General features: G+C 35.2%; 1 protein-coding gene and 1 non-coding gene across 16 annotated transcripts in view; both read right to left on the minus strand.

Annotated features, from left to right (window-relative positions):
* Positions 1-17178, minus strand: part of MCTP1 (multiple C2 and transmembrane domain containing 1) — a 481548-nt gene that overhangs the window by 196162 nt on the left and 268208 nt on the right. For 9 of the 15 annotated variants that reach the window (XM_064482485.1, XM_031448431.2, XM_031448410.2 and 6 more), the window contains 3 exons: positions 13179-13238; positions 2789-2959; positions 100-230 (listed from right to left, as the gene is read on the minus strand). In XM_064482485.1, coding sequence (XP_064338555.1) covers positions 100-230; positions 2789-2959; positions 13179-13238 — 362 coding nt within the window. Of the gene's footprint in view, positions 1-99; positions 231-2788; positions 2960-7538; positions 7617-13178; positions 13239-17178 lie in introns of all 15 variants that reach the window. The other 6 variants (XM_031448470.2, XM_064482488.1, XM_031448478.2 and 3 more) reach the window with 2 other exon arrangements.
* TRNAT-GGU (transfer RNA threonine (anticodon GGU)) lies at positions 10656-10729 on the minus strand. The gene has a single exon. It is a non-coding gene; the product is annotated as a tRNA-Thr (tRNA).

The raw sequence follows: 17178 nt of genomic DNA on the forward strand, positions 1-17178 counted from the left end.
AGTAAATACCAATTATAATACCAGAAGACTGACAGGAAATATTCTTTTAACAAAATTCATCTGCATTAGGGTGAGCCAAAAATACCAAATTGCACAAACCTGCCAATAAAATCATCTCTTTTGCCAGCATCTTTGTCCCATGCAGTGATATCAATGATTCCACCTCTTTCTTCATAAAGATGAAAATCAAACTGTTCCCTCCACTGAGGATTCAAAGTTTTGGGCATAATCTGGAAAATAGAAAAAGTCATTACTCATCAATATCAGTCTTTTAAAAAAATTTTACTTGAGACTTAAATCAAACTATCTAGAAAAGCACATAAGTGATTTGAACAAGAGCTTCCAGAAGTGATGGAAATGAGTCATTAGGTCCAATATCTTTATTGCTTACTGTCTGAAAGAAGCATAAAGGATGTGTCCCAAAAACGAAGAGGCACCCCCTCATCATCTTGAATAACAGATGAGAGGTACAAATTACATAGAAAACACAAAGAGTCTATAAGTGAAACAGACCACTCAGATGCTAGCATTTATTTTATATAACCACTTCATGCACAAAGATATAACTCATAGTATGTCACTTCATAATAAAGGAAAATGAGGATTCCCAGAGTTTTTTTTTTTTCTTATTCTCCACAGACATAGGAGTTCTTAGCTGAATAATGGGAAAAAAACAGACAATGAAGTTCTGTGGGAGCAGGAGGAAAAAGCAAGTAACTTTTGGGTGGTCAGGCAAACTTTCCACTTATAGCACTGATGTATCATCCTCATTTTATATATGGAGAAACTGAGATCTGAAGTTTAAGTGACCCATCTATAGTCATGAGGTTTTAAGGTCTAGACTCAAGTCTGTGACTAGAGCCTCAGCTCTCCTTCCCCAAAACAGAGTGCCAAAAATGTTTGTGAATTAAGATGAATATTTGTGAATATAATCTCCACGTCACATATATGAGAAAGGTAATTTATATGAAGTACGGTTCTGTAACTTCAAGTATTCAGTTAAGACACCTGGTGGAATCAACGAATGAAATGACCCATACTGATATGTTTTAAAATTCTACTCACCATTGGGTTAGACAACATTCATATTTGTTTCTCTATTCTTTTTAGCAGGAGGGCATGTAGTGGCCTTTTCTCTTTTTAATGTATGAGAGACAGATCTTCAGATGTAAAGACTTTGAAAGCAATGAAGTATGTTATGTGCAAAGGTAATGCAAATGAATCACAATTTTTAAAGTTCATAATCTGAAATTAATCAGCAATAGATCATGGAAAGAAAGAGCAAAGAGAGACACATGTCCATAGCTGGGTTTCATATTTCACACCTAAAGAGCAGAACTATAAAAATAAGTAATGTTTTAAGCCAACCAGAACATGGAAATAATGTTAATTGATAAAGGATAAGACAGAAGTGGTCACAGGTACCTATTTTTGAAATCAGTAGTTTCTTTAAAATGGTATTAAGCCCATGGCAGAAAAAAAGTAAGATGGCACTGGATGGATGCTATGATAATTCAGATGATCTCATCATTGGGTTCGGATGAACTTTAAGATATTTTGGAGAATGGTCTGACTTACTTATTTGGCCAAAAAGAGCTTAACTTTACAGTTTGCTTTTTTAGGATTGTTTTCCCTATATGATTTCCTATAGGTCAGAAATGATGCCTTCCTCTTCAATGTGAGCACTCAATAAGGTAACTAACCAGCCTGCTAGCAGGTCTGACTGCCTGCTAACAAATCACCTCTGTGATATCCAGCTACCTTAGCTATTGATGAAAAGTCCCTGGGCCAGAAGGAATCTAGGCAGGCTGTTTATCAAAAGTTCACAAAAATTGTGATGTTAAGGCAAAGTTATTCCCATCAAAGTAGAACGTGATCAGTTGTCTCAAGCTGTCAATGCCTACAAGCTACAGAGGCTGACCATTAAAGAGATTATATCTGGATACAGTACAGATAAATATAACTATATAATGATGACTACTATGATCTTACATATTATTACTTCTGTCAATAATATGATAATATGATTATTTAATATGTTATTACTACTAATATAATTGTTGTTATATAATGTACTTATTACTACTGCTGCTACTTTTCCTCTTCCTTCTGCTACTACCTTCAATTGAGTATTTACTATGGGAAAAGCAGCATTCTAAGCCCTTGAGATGATTGGCATGTATTATTCAATCTTCTCAGTAACTTCATTAGGTAGGCATGATTTTTATTCTGATTTTCACAGATGTGGAAACACAGGTATGGAGAGGCAAAGTAACTGTAATGGCAGCAGGAATTTGGTCCTTTGTTTTACAAATAAATTTTAAAAACCTTGCAGTCCGCATTGGTGCAGGTCAGTTTCAATAAAATGGTTTAGAGTAATGTACAAGGTTTTCATGGAACGTCAAATAATGCTGTTCGTAGTGCTTATACTAGTATCGGGTGTAATAATAATACTAGCCAACACTCTTTGAGCACTTTATGTGCCAGGCATTTACTTAGGTTTGCTCCAGCCTTCTTTTTTTTTTTTTTTTTTTTTTTTGCTAGTTCCTACTATTATTCTTGTGTGATAGATAAAGAAATTGAGACCTAGAGAAGTGGTTTACCAAAGGTCACGTAGCACATAAAGTAAGAAATGCAATACAATTGTCGGTCCTGCTTCCTGACATCATGTTCAAAAGAAGTTCAGTAAAGCAATAAATAAGTGTCTGGTGTTTTCATGTCCTGAAGCATGGCTGTTAACCACCACTGCCTTCCAAGTACTGACAGGAACACAAAAGAGATAGGTTACCTTGCTCTTGTACTTCTGATGCCCAAGCCGGAACTTCACATAGGGGTCACTCAACCCGTTTGAATCCATCGCCTTGAGGTCTCGTCCCTCAATCAATGTGATGCTGACTATTCCTCTCCAAAGATGTGATTTTCTGTGTACATCTGACAGACGTAAACTTTGGGTCTGAAACTTTCAGTGAAGGAAAACAGAATTAGCTTATTGTGTTTAAAGCCAAAATATCATATTTGGCATTACTCTTTCCTCTGCTAATTTTTCAGAAACAAAAAAGAGGCAGTTACAATTTTAAAAAGTAAAAATAATTAATAGATTATTAATTATAAAGTTACTAATAAGTATGAAAGTATCATCTCATGATAAATTTAAGGTTGTTGTGTAAAAGAGATGTGTGCTCAGCATAAGAAATTTTAGTTTTTCAATTCTTAAAATTACATGTCAATACTTTTAAGAATATCAAAGAATATTTGCATATGGGTCAAATATGCCTGCAACAAAACATGTATAAATAAATATTATAAACATAAAAGGCCTCATCCACACTGTGATGTGTAATTTTTAATTACTTACAGTTTTTAAAATTTTTTTCATGTAACAAATGGATTTTTAGTTTTAAGATTAGTTGCAAGTTCTATTCAGAAAATTTAAAAACCTCTTTATTGCCACATTTGGAGATAACTGAGTTTTAGCTCACTAAAATCTATTTAAGGTATCATAAAACAGAAAACAAAATCAATATACCCTCCCAAGATGTCTTGCTTATGCCTGAAACTTGCATCAAAATTTTAAAAAATTATGTATGTGATTTACATCAGCTGGTATGTTTCTGGATTTATTTCTCACTTTAGTATCTGAACGTTTTCTTTAATAATTTTTAGTTGCTCAATTCTAAGTCACAATATTTAAGTCAGTGAATAAAATCAGAATTTTAAAAAATTAGCAAGACTACTAAAAATGGCTATAAAATCTCTCTGAATTAAATAACATATAAAACAAGCCAGAGAAAGTAGCTAAATCGTTAATGACCTTTTCAATCTGGATTCAGAACCAAGAAGTATTGTAAAAATTGCTGGGTTTCTTTCATGTTGTCAAGCATGTTTCCTTCACTTACAGTCATTTCATGAAAAAAATTCAATGTATCACTCAACCCGAAAGTATTTCACTTCTGAATTATGGATTAACTCTACTTTTGACCTAATTCCTTCTACATTAAAGTTATAGTCCATTTTGTATAAATCCTCCTCCCGCTTTGAACTCTCACTTTTTTCTCTATACTACAGTCATGCCATAGCCATTTTTATCTATCATCAAAAGTCATTCACGTCAGGATGTTTTATTAGGAAAATGAAAACTATATTCTTCAAAAGATAGTACTTTTAATATTTGAAGATTTCCATGAAAATGTGTCTAAATCACATTGCATATTTTCCTGCCTTGGTGATCAGCAAATATTGAACAATATTGCTTGGTGGCTCTGCCTTATTAATATAAATGCAGGATTTTGCCTTCACAACCCTCATCTCTGTAAGCTCAAGAGCAGTGGCATCTGTGTTCTAAAGGGCAACCAGTGTTACCTGGAGCACTTGTAATATCCACAGGACTCCATGCCCCACTTCAGTGAGAGCCCCTCTGCTCCTATCTGCTATGTACACTCGGTTTCCACACTGGATTTTCTTTGGACCAAGGATTTCTCAGATTAAAATAACTGTTTAGAATTCATTGCATCAAGTAATCTTCAAGGGTTTTTTTTTGGTTCTAAGATTTCATGCACTTATTATTATATAATGCAGCAATCGATTTCAGTGTGTCTATCTATCTATATCTGTCTGTCTGTCTGTCTACCGACCTATCGGCTTATCTAACACCTGCTGCTATTGGGAATACCTCTAACAGCAGGCTCTAGAGACTCAGGTTCTCAACTTTGGGTCTGAAATTTTGTTAAGGAATATGAGTAACAAAGAAGGAAAGAAGGAAAACAATTTCTGGCAAGTAAGAAGAAATAATAATCTTAGTGAAGACCAAGGAGTTAGTAACTACTCATTTATATAAAGCTTTAGAATTTGAAAGTGCATTTATATACATTATATAATTTGCTTTCCACTAAAACCCTATGAAGTAGGAAGGCAAGGCCTGCTACTTCTATTTTACTAATGAGGAATTTGCCGCTCAGAAAGGTTAGGGTAGTAAATGATGGATGTGCGATTGGAACCCAGGATTTCTCATCTTTATTCCTGAGCTTCTCCCAACATTGGTCTTCAGTGCAGAGACTCTCCCTGAGGTTTAAAAGTAACCATGATTTAGGTATAATGTTGCTAAAGGGTGCTCTCCAGTAAGGTGAGCTGATTATAAATGATATTGCAGTTGACATTTTCCCACCTTCTATTTTCTGTTCCATGAGCGCATGTATTCATACTTAGAATATTTCAGCTTGCAGATGGATATACTTAATGACATTTTCTACACACTGTAGCTGCACAAGTCATATAATGCCCTCCGTCAATAACAATTTGGTACAATCTCGGTTACACAGCAACTTCAGTTCACAATGTCAAGCTATGTTCTTGAATGGTACCATGTCTGAAGCCCTTACTTGCTTGCTCCTCCTCCTGTTTTCACACGAGAACAAGACTTTTACTTACAAGATAAGAAATGCTTTCCTGGGGATCCTTCATGCTTTCACAGAAATGAAATGAACTTAACGGAGGCTTTACCTCCGGCTGCTAGTTGTTACCAACACATTTCTATAACCTGGAGGAACATTCCCAGAATGACTTGGGAAGCTAAGGGGAAGGAGGAAGAACATTTCTTAACAAAATCAGGGCTAATAAATGCAGAAATTAAGGTGATCTGTGTAAAAGGCTAAAAGAAAAACAAAGTGGGGTCAGGGGAATTTTCCAAGGACACACTGACCAAATATCATTTTTCAAAGTGATTTTTCTTCTTCAATTTTTTTTGTTAAAAATGGTACTTTCCTAAAAAGAAAGTCCATGATTCAGCTGTGATTTGAATAACTGCATAGTTATGAAATAGATACTAGTCTGAGTGTGAAGAATAGGAACTTGAAATACAGTCATAAGATAAAGGGGGAAGATATAAACTTAGGCTACTAATAGGAGAGAAGACAGGACTTAGCATAAATGTCCACTTGCATCTTTCTAGCAATTTCTGACTATGTGACTTGGCCATGTTGCCCCCTCTCTGCATCTCAGGTTTTTTATTTATGGTTTCCAGTCTGTACATCAGGCCCCAAGTATGCAAAAGCCCAATTTGTGTGTGTGTGTGCGTGTGTGTGTGTGTGTGTGTGTGTGAGGTGGTTAGGGGTGTGGGTTGGGAGGTGTGCGTGGAACAAAGGTATATTCCATAAATAGAGAACATTTAATCCACTTCGCATAGTTGTTACTTTTATTTATTTTTTAAATCAAAGTTTTGGGAAACTCTTTGGGGAGTAAGTGGAATTCCACAACTAAAAAAAAAAATTTTAGAAACTACTAGCTTTAATGCTCCCCAAGGTAGCTCCTGAGTCACCTGCTCTGTTTAAAGTTTCCTTCCTCTGTATGGCAAAGTTCTCCAAGTGTGATCCATAGATCAATGACATCTGTGTCACCTGGGAACTTGTCAGAAGTTAAGATTCTTTAGCTGCATTCCAGACCAATGGAATCAGCAGCTCTGGGGGTGGGGAGCAGCACCCTGGTTTAGTGAACCCTCTCTGGAGGGGGTTCTGATGCACACTCATGTGTGAGAACCCCTGCTTTTTAAGTTCTAAGACACATGTGCACCGGTCTTCTCCTATATGCTAATACTATTATTATTACTGTTATTGGAGACATTATCTACTCTCTGGCATGGGGACTATATATATGCTAATTAAATCCTTATTCAGTCCTACTTCTAAATTTACTGATGAGGAAAGCACAGTGGTCTGGATATTTGGAGCATTTAAAGAGAGAGGTAGGAGTCTACTGAAAAATTGTGCAGTTTAATTTATTATTTCCTCCACCTGCTAATAATTTTTTTATTAGGATGTAGTTAAGTAATACACAGTAACTGAATAATTGATAATTAGTTAACCAAAAATTACTTATTGAGCACCTGAATGGCAAAGAGTATTAAACACACCCAAGAAATCCCTCAATAAAAATAGCATTACATCTAGTACTTAGTCATTTAAGGCAATGTTTTCAATTATGTCCGTGTTGGAACAGAATTCTACTTGAGGAGGAAAGGAAAAAGGAGGGAAGAATAAAAAGGAAAATCAACCTAGCTGCAAAGAACCAACTCCATAAAAGGAAGAAATACTCTTTGAACTTATAAGGCAGTAATTCTCAAGTTTTAGTGGGCAATTTGTTGACATCGACAGGCCTGATCCTCCCGGACGTGATTCAGTTCTTGTGGAGCAGAACAGCACTTGTTTCTCCCATGTGATTCTCAGCCGCACTAAAGTTTGAGATCCACTCTCATCAGGAACATTTGTTTGAGTTCAGACTTAATAAAGAATATCAGGATACCAGGTAACTATAAATTTCAAAGTCGGAGGCAATGAGTCAATGACATGTCTCTTTAGTCAGACTTTAGAATTAGTGAGCTGGCATTTTAAAGACAGTATTAGTTTATGTACATTATTTCCTGAAAAGGAATTCAAGATCACAATTCCTTTTCACATACCTAAAAGACATCAGGATACAGAATGGTTTTCAGGACAGTAAGTCGGCGCTCACTACCAGCGCAGAAATAATAAATAAGTGGTTGAACTTACTCGTGCATTTTGGTAACAAGTGCTCTGAAGCCCTGCTCTGCAGAAGCCAGGGACAGGAAGAGCAAGCCTGCTGCACGTCTGGATGGAAATGAACAATCAGAGCCGCACAGGAAATCTCTGGGCAACTGTCGACACCTCACGTCAATTAGAGTTTATTAGCACTACTCTTCAAAACACAGTATTTGAAAAAAATATGTACTTGCTTCTTAAGTCACTCTCAGAAAATGTCTTTTAGAACAATGAAGACAAATGCGAATGCAACGATGCAGTTTCCAGCCACCATTTTCTTTACTAGCATAATGCTACAGGCCTCAAGAAAATAAAGGACAGAGACTAATCGTGCTGGATCCTGCTGGAGTGCTTTCCAGGTTTCGTTAATAGGTGTAGCAGAGAAAAAAAATATGGCAAGAAAAATTAAGGAAAGAATCATTATCTCAAGTCCGTTGCTCCAAAAGCTTTGGAGACAGTTTCCAATGTCAAAAATGATAAGGCTCCAAAAGAATAAATGTTGCATGGACAGGCCAATAACTATGACCATGTTAACTGCATCCCACATGTGACTCTTTGGTAATGTTTCAAGAGATCTCTCTAAAGTAACAGAAAAATTTTGCCCTGCATAACACTTCTCTTTATTGCCTTTGCTACTAAAAAAGCAACCTAACGGTCCCTTTACTACTAAGACCAAGAGCAGCAAGAGATGGATTAAAATGATACAGACGAACAAGAATAACAGAAGGATTTTATCATGGTGGAACTAAAGGACTTCTAGAGAAGCTACACAAAGTTTCCAAACAATAGCACTGTGATGAGATGAAAGTCATCAGCTTCATTAATATCAACACGGTGGACTGGATTAGGCCAGATGGGTGAAAGATGAGTTAGATCATACAGAAAGAAAGAAACATGTACTGAGCAGCTATTATGTGCTGGAGCCCTCATACTCCAGTGTTTTTCATAACAAGTACTTTTAAGGTAAAGAAACTGAAGCACAGAGAAGATAAACACCCTACTTAAACCCAAATGGCTAGAGATTGGCAAGGCTGAGATTTGAACTGGAATTGCTGATAACTGATGATTTTCCCTACTATATCTCAATTTTTGGACAGAGCTTAAGAAGTTCAATTCAAAAAAATGTATTTACTTTGTACAAGATTTGTTGAAATACTTTGACTTATGTTTAGATGAGCCTATCTTTGGGTATAGATTATCCAGGCAGGCTAATCAGGGGCTTAGAGTAAGTAAAAGTTGATAACTGGCAAATGCTAGCATATATTGTTCAGTAAAGCATATGAGAGTTTACCGTACTCCGTAACAAATTATAGTCTAATGCTTATTAATAAGGTGGTTAAATTGTAGAATCTTCTATGTAAATTAAGAACACCTCTATGTTCCAATTCTTGTTAATAAGGTTTATTAATTCCATTCTTTAAAAAACTGGATCACTACTAATAGATTCCTATTATTCTAGATCCTGATCAAAACACAGAACAAAACCAAAAAAAGTCTATTTAGACTTAACATGTGGCTAAAGGAACATTCACTCATACCAATCTTCTCCCTGGTATCTGCAAATACTTTTTGGCTTTTGTTATCCTGGATTTTTTTTTTTAACCTGTGTACAACCTAATCCTTCCAAATGAGACCCAGACACTGTGAAACTGGAGTGAAATACATTGCTTGTGTCTTTACAATAGCTGTGCGTGGAGGTAGTCCTTTCCTTTATTTTCAGCACAGAGGTGCACATGCTTTTATTTAATCAAATGATCCATGAGACACTACAAAGAAGAGATAATGACAGCCTAGAATGACTGTTTTGTGCTGCAAAGCCTGGATTGTGGAGCAATATTAGCTCAATCCCAGGCACAGGCATGTTCTTTCTTTTCCTTTTCCTGCTGAGTTTATTCCAGTGAATTACACCCGGATGATGAGGCCCAACAAGTAGATTTGTCCTACAGTTCAACAGCCCTCTCAAAGCAGGACTGCCTCTACAGAACAGCCTCCCAGTGCTTTGTCCAGCCTAGTTTGAAGTGTCTCATCTAATAAGAAAGCTTCGATCCCTTTTTTTCCTTAGAAGGTGATTCACTGGCATTATAATCCTTAGAGAACCTCTTCAGGTTTTTATCTGTAAACTTTCTTTCCTATTTCTATTGCTTTTTGATACAACTTACGGTGTCTGGAAAGTATGTTTAGTTTGGATGTTTTAACAACCCTCTCTAAACTTAACTGTGGCTAAACAAAAGTTCATAAGCTTTTAGTCTATTTGCTCAAAATACATACAAACAGAAAATCATCATATGCGTTGTAGTCTTGTTGGTTTGCTGAAGTAATATATAAGTTTCCACCAATGATATGGTAAAGAAATAATGTGTCCTGGATTTGACTTACAGGAACTTCTTTTTGAGGCTTTCAATTAAAAGTTAATTTTTTTCCCTGAGGGTTTTACTTTCATACCTGTTGATAGAAATAATACCTGCACTTTTCTTGGGTGTATGTCACATACAGTTGAGTTGTTCAGAATGGAAGCATTTCTGCACAAGATCACATTCCTGTTTACAGAGCCAATACCTCTTCTTGGTCTGCTGGGTCTTCTTTCAACCATTTTTGTGTGATCCTACCATAAGGTAGTGCTCTGATATCACTCTGCAGTGTTCCGTATTCTGTGCACTCTTTTTTGCCCATTTCACATTACAATCCATTTCTCATTCTTTTATATGCAATATAGTGGCATAGCCCAGCCTTCTCCATTTAAAAATATTAAAATTTCTCTTTAATTCACTACAATGTTCTCATAAGACAGACTGTTCAATTAGCTTTCAGTCATCAGAATCTAAATGTCTAGTGGATGGAGATAAAGAAGAAACTTAAATACTAAATATTTGAAAGAACTGACTGCACTCACTGTTACCATCCTTTACTGGGAATTTAAACATCTTTAATGAAATTCTGACTTACGAGTAATCCAACTGGCTTCACATAATTTTTATTACTTTCATGAGAAACATGGTAATTGCTGTACACATTGCTTAATGTTTTGTGTCCTAAAATACCATGGTTTTTTATTTTTGGCGGGGGGGCAGGGAGAAATTAGGTTTATTTATTTATTTTTTATTTTTTTAATGGAGGTACTGGGGATTGAACCCAGGACCTTGTGCATACCAAGCACACACTCTACCACCTGAGCTACACCCTCCCCCACCAAAATACCATGTTTTGATAAATTATAAATGGTATGCTTTTGGAAAATCTGAATATCCCTGTAACACTTCAGTCTTTTCTTTCCATTATTTTGCTCTCAAGAAAATTAAGATAATGTGAGTAACAATGACATTCACCCAGCAAGTTTTTAAGTTTTTACCAGGATTGTTTCATTTAGTATAACTCAGTTACTGTCTCCTGGACACAGGTATTAATCCTTATAAATAAGCAGATAAAATTTTCTTTCAAATCGCATTCTGTTTAAGTCACAAAGCACATATATACTCTTCATGTAAGATTTTATCTGAGCTATTTAGGTTTTTCCTGTATCTGAAAATGTTATGGGAAACTTCTTTTCATACACATCTCTAAAAGTTCATCAGAAAACAAGCATTGCTTGGGCAAAGGCAACGAGGTTAGTTATCAGAGTACCCTTTGAATATGAATACGAAAGATCACATTCATCCAAAGGAGACTTGGTCACTGATTTTCTGATTTTGTAAAATGGGACCTCAAACACAGCAACATAACAGCCCTCAAACACATCCATCCACTGATGGCTTAAGGAGCTGTGGAGGAAAAGGGTCATATAATGCAAGAAGGATCTGAAAGGCTGTCAATAAAGACAAACTAAAGGGCAGCTCTTACTACATACTGCAACTCCACTGATCATCAACCCACAAAGGAACTCTACTGCTTGAAGTCTTCACCAAAACACTCATTTCCATGACATTCAGAAAGAGAGAAAAATTGGTCCTGATCATTGCCTTTAGCTACTTCAGGACAGTGGCATCACTTCTCTGGGCCTCAGTTTCCTCATTGGTAAAATAACTGACCCTTAAAGGTTCTGCTTTTATAACTCAATTTGTCTGTCCCTCAATATACGTTCGGAAAAAAAGACATTAGATCACTGTACCTCAGATACCAAAAAGCTACCTTTTAAATTTGCCTATTTGATATTCCAAAATAAGACAGTTTAAGAGACTGAGAAAGGTTAACAAAGAATACTTAAGGATGAATACAACCAAGTGGAAAGTATGGATAAGTGGAAGACTGATTTGGAAGCAGAAAGTGAAAAGAAGATGTGGGAAAAGTCATTTAAAAGGGAAATCCTTAAAAAGTAGTGCTTCTGGAGTTGGTCCTGGTGGCAGGACTTCATTCAGAATGATCATTCTGAATACCTGCTGCAAACAGAACAAACACAACACAGAACACCCCTGAGTTCTGCTTCCTTGGCAAAGGAGGGTACCATAGAAATTCACCATAATTGTGGATCATTAAAAAAAAACAGAAAAAAAATTTTCCAAAAGGTCATTTTTCATTTAAGGTAATGGTACAAGTCAAAAGCAGTCACTCTGTGTGTTGATGGCTAGTGTATGAACATATAAGAGGAAATGCTATTATTTGTTCTATGATACAGATTAACGTCAGTGAAGGCAGCTATCGTAGACTGAAAGGAAATGAAGAGGCTTTGATAATTAAAATAAGCTCACACACATGCAAGACTGCAACAACAACAACAAAAAGCGTGAGGGGCAGAAGATAAAGAGACGTGGTTTTTACTTCCTCACTTTTCAAGTTAATGCATGACAACCTGGAACCTGCCTTTCTGCTTGAGACACTGCAACAAATCTTAAAATGCTAAAAGGAGAAACATAGTTTTCAGTCACCAGCAGTTTAAGAGCCAAGAAAAGAAAATGGCAAAGCCCTACGAGTGTAGCATTTTCATTGCTAGATCTATTGCTAGGTAATCACGTACTAAGTGTAAATTTTCAAAGAAAGAGGGAAACTCTTGAAGGCAAAGCAGTAAGTGCATTAGTAACAAATCACTCCATGCATAATGCAGAATTACAGCAGAGAAAAAGGATGACAGAGCTCATTATGCTTAAGTCGTGAAAGAGTAAATAATACTAAATTGTAATGGCACTTAAAACAAATTCTCTGTGGAATTTTAATTTTTTTCTTTATTTGAATCAAAAGCAGAGTCGCTGTTTTCTAATTCAGGGGATTTTTTTTTTTTAAAGAAAGAACAATAATTATCCAGTATGTATATAGTGTAAGACCACGGTAATAGAAGTAAATTTTTCTCAAATAGATGATACAAATTTTACAAGAAGGGAAGAAGAACCTTCATGGACCCTCCAGACAGTGCTATGATAGTCCTGGAAGGTCTGTGGGCCTCTAGCTGTTAAGAATCTGGGGTATTCAGGCCCATAAGGAACTGACTTCAAAGCAATATGTTAAATATATGAAGTTCTCAGTTTTTTACAAATGAAGAAATAGAAGTCACTTAAATGGCTAAGAATAAAAATTAATAAAGAAGGCAAATGAATACATCTCTCTGACAGCCTATTTTAAGAAGTGAATTTAATTCACATTTAACTTTCAAAATTACTATTCAGAACCACAAGTCAAGAATATTAATGTAAAGGATTTAGACATTACCCTCCAAAAGAAAGACTTCACAGAGACATAAGATCCAACCACTTCATTTTCTGACAGTTCCTAAAAACAAACAAATATTTAGCTAAATTTTGAGGTGTTCTGAGAATACCTGATTAGCCCAACAAAATTAAAACAAGTAAAACCCCCTAAATTATATATCCTAAAGACACTTTGAATGTTTATAAACTGTAAGTTTCCTTCTTCTGAATAAATTTAAGTTTTTTGTCTTATTCATATCTGATACAACGGTAGTAAAGCTTAGAGAGGATTGTTTCTGTAATTTTTAACTAATCGACTTACCTCTTTAGTCTGAATTATTAACTCATATATCTCAGAATCTAACATTTTATTTTAGAAAGTAGAACTGTTTAAACACACTTTAAAATTTTGAAATAAACCAGATATCTGTTTCTTTTAACAAAACAATTTAATACCACAGACCTTTAGAGCATTTTTAAAGAGTGACAGCAGAAATCTTATTTATAAACATGTACTTAGTCAAATTTGGTTTAATTCCTTACTAAAAACTTCCTAGTTTTATGATATAACATTTAATATATATAATATAAATTACTTAGTTAACTTGAGCTCCCCAAATATAATTTTAAAAAGAAATGAATACTGAAAAAGGTGGCTATTTAGCTGAAAAGAAAGTAATAGGTTCACGTTGGACATTTTATTACTTAATCCTCAGACTTCCATAAAGCAAAATCAGTTTGACTTTAGGAAATCAAAACATAGTTACTTTTTTAAGAACTTTTAAAGTTACATGCATTCTTTAAATTTTAATGTTTTTTAATCCTGTCTCTGGGTGTCAGTTACAATAAAATTATGGAAAACTGATGACAGTTATGGGAAAGCATCAACCTTTCACTGTGATGCAGAGGAAGCAGTTTTGTAATTTATCTGATTATTCCACGATTTTATGTTGGCAACTAAGATGGTACTGGTCCAGCACCTCACAAGATGCCTAATGCATAGTAGGTACTCAATAAATATTTGTTGATTGACTGTTACCTGGAATTCATTTGCTTAAGGATATATATTCCCTTCAAAAATCATATCAGAAAATAATAATGAACTGAAGTACTTCAGGATATGCAGCAAGTTGAATAATGTAAGTTTAGAACTAGAATTACATCAGAGTTTGTCCATGTAATCTACCTGAGCTTTTTACACAAAGTCTATTTCTTAATTAAACTAATTACATTTTTCCAAGTTACTTGCATAGGGTTTGGTCAGGCAGCGTGACTAATGTCAGAAGTCATCAGGAAAAAGTCTGGGGTTCAAGACATGGTTTTACCATCACTACACAGGTCTAATTCATTTACATTTACAGCTATGGTTCTCATCTATCACATTTGGCACATTGTCATTATCAGTTTCTTAAAAAATCCATAAAAATATACTTACACTTGGACGATGGGGCACAAACCTTAGGTGGAATGACTGCAATCTTTTTTGATGCTATGCTATTGTTTAACTCAAAAAACCTTATTCTAGCCTCTGGAAAAGATGCATGTGTTTGTATTCTATTGCCAATTCTCTTCTTACTTTGATTACCAGTTCTATTTTAATTAAGCATCATACTTAGCAAAATGTGGATAAATTTTAAAGTCCCAATTTAAGAAATTACTTCTTGATGCTCCTTACACAAATCATTTCCCCAGAGTCAATAATGCAAGTTATATAACCAACATTGAGTGTTTCCTTAATGCAAAAGTGAATTAAGGTGACTTCTGTTGATGTGAAAATCTTGGCTCTAGTCTCGACAGTTACAACAACTAAGATTACCATTTAGCATTTAGAAATATTGGTACCTCATTTAAAGTTTAGGTGGTCTAAGGTGACTAACAGTGAAACTGCGCCAACTCAGTATTCTCCATTCTTCCTCAGATGAGCACAGAGGGTAATGGTCTAATGATGTGATTCGTATGCAGATGGCAAAACGACATTGATAGATTGGGTGGCGGGGGAGAGTTTTAATGATCAAGATTTAGAACTTAGGTTTCTCTGTTCAAATTTGAGAAACAAAAATCCTAGTCACATTTGGATCCAAGGAAGTCCCCAAGCTGTGCTTTCCATGCCACGTTTAATTACTTCTGTCATTATTAATTAACTAAAATTTATATTTCATTTTACAACCTACATTCTCATGTAAATTTAGGTCTCTATTTCAAGGAAAACAACTTAATTTTCCTGTGGATTCTTGTGCCATTTATGGCTCTGATGAATGTAAAATTCACAGCAGACTAGCCCAGGCCTTCTTTTCACTAGAGTTTCCAGTAACAACAGTAACAATAATAATGAAACACCTGGCATTACGATAATGAATTCTAAACAAAAGAGGTGATTTTATTATGGAGGGTAAGAAAAGCAGAATAAAGTCTTCATGAATTCCAGAGGAAACTTGTCCTAAACCATGAATGTAGGTATTGAGTTACACTTTTAGTCTCCATCAAGACAAGAGGTTGGTGAGTGAGGGAAAGCATCATTTTAAAAATGGTAAAATTATAAAGTAACAACAAATGGAAACAGAATAAAACCCAGAGGTCTCAACCTGATAAAGAAAAATTACTGAAGTTATTCTTAATGATGAATCATTGAACTATTTCTGCTGAGGTTTTGAATTGATTAAAGTAGCAAGATCCACTGGTAGTATCTTTTCTAAATCTATTTTTTGCCTCCAAAAAACCAACATACTCTAAGAAAATTTCTTCTCAAAGATCAGAAATCCTAGTATGAATCTAAAAGTTAACAAGATTTTAAACTAAAAAATCTGGAAGATATATACTTTTCTTCAGAGAAATAAAACTAAAGGACAGTTCATTTTTTCCCCTAACAAATGAATATGATGCTATTTTTCAGTCTTTCTATATAAAATAAATCATAGAAATCTTTGAGGGCTTCACCATCAGACAAACAAGGATTAGCCACTGAACTTTTATTGAAAGTGGTGCTTGTAATTAGCTTTACTATGTACAGGCCTTTAAACATATCACATGTTATTATAATTCGGCAATTCTATGATACTCAAAACACTCACAATAGATTTGAAATTGTGAAGCCTGAGATTCCAATTTAAAAGTCAAGCCAGGTAGTAATATACACAGCAGGTTTTTATAGATTAATAGATAGATACAGATAATTTCCTTTCATCAACACCTCTTTGGGCACTTAAGAGGTAATACTTAATAAATAATTTTCATAGAGTTCCCTGGTCAGACTGTAATCACTAGTTATCAAAGCTGTGGCTCTCAGATGCTTCCAGCAATTTGACTAAGACTTTCAATAGTTACGTCATTGAAAACAGTGACATGAAGTAAGTAGGAATGCTATCTTCTTGTTTTCTTGGTTCCTCAAATAGATTTCCATATCATTTATACTCATGAAACAAAAATATGATTCCCCTGCAACTCCCACTGTCCTTTTAAACATTGTTGAAGGGAGAGTGACAATGTCACCTCCCCAGAGGACCTGTCCTGTAGCTGAAGCCTGGCCTTGCTTTGTCTTTTAGGTTTTTAGAAATTTTACCTTTGGTCTTTTACATGCATGTGTGCATGTGTGTGTATATGTAGATATAAATACATGCATATGTGTGTACATATTGCTGTCAACCAGGGCTTGTTTAACCAGTCCTTACAAAACTGTCATTAATTTTCATTGTACACATTTAGGGGGCTTTAAAACCAACCTATCTCCTCCCAGCCACACTCAATTTAACATATATATGTATATGTTAGCTATATCTGATATACATTATATGTACACATATATACATGTTATATATATATCTATCTTTGAATTAAAGGCCATGTAATATGTGAATCAATCCTTAGTATCAATATCCCAGAGCCAAGTTATGAGTTCTCTCCCTTTGATCAGCCCTGAAAGGGCCTTGGGAAACCATGAGCTCACTCAGTAGCACACGTGAGCAATGTGAAGGCCAACCAGCGATCCCACAATTAAGCATCTCAGAGCTGGTGCGCGGGCATCAAGG

This window comes from Camelus dromedarius, chromosome 3 (genome assembly GCF_036321535.1).
Source record: "Camelus dromedarius isolate mCamDro1 chromosome 3, mCamDro1.pat, whole genome shotgun sequence".
Taxonomy (NCBI): domain Eukaryota; kingdom Metazoa; phylum Chordata; class Mammalia; order Artiodactyla; family Camelidae; genus Camelus; species Camelus dromedarius.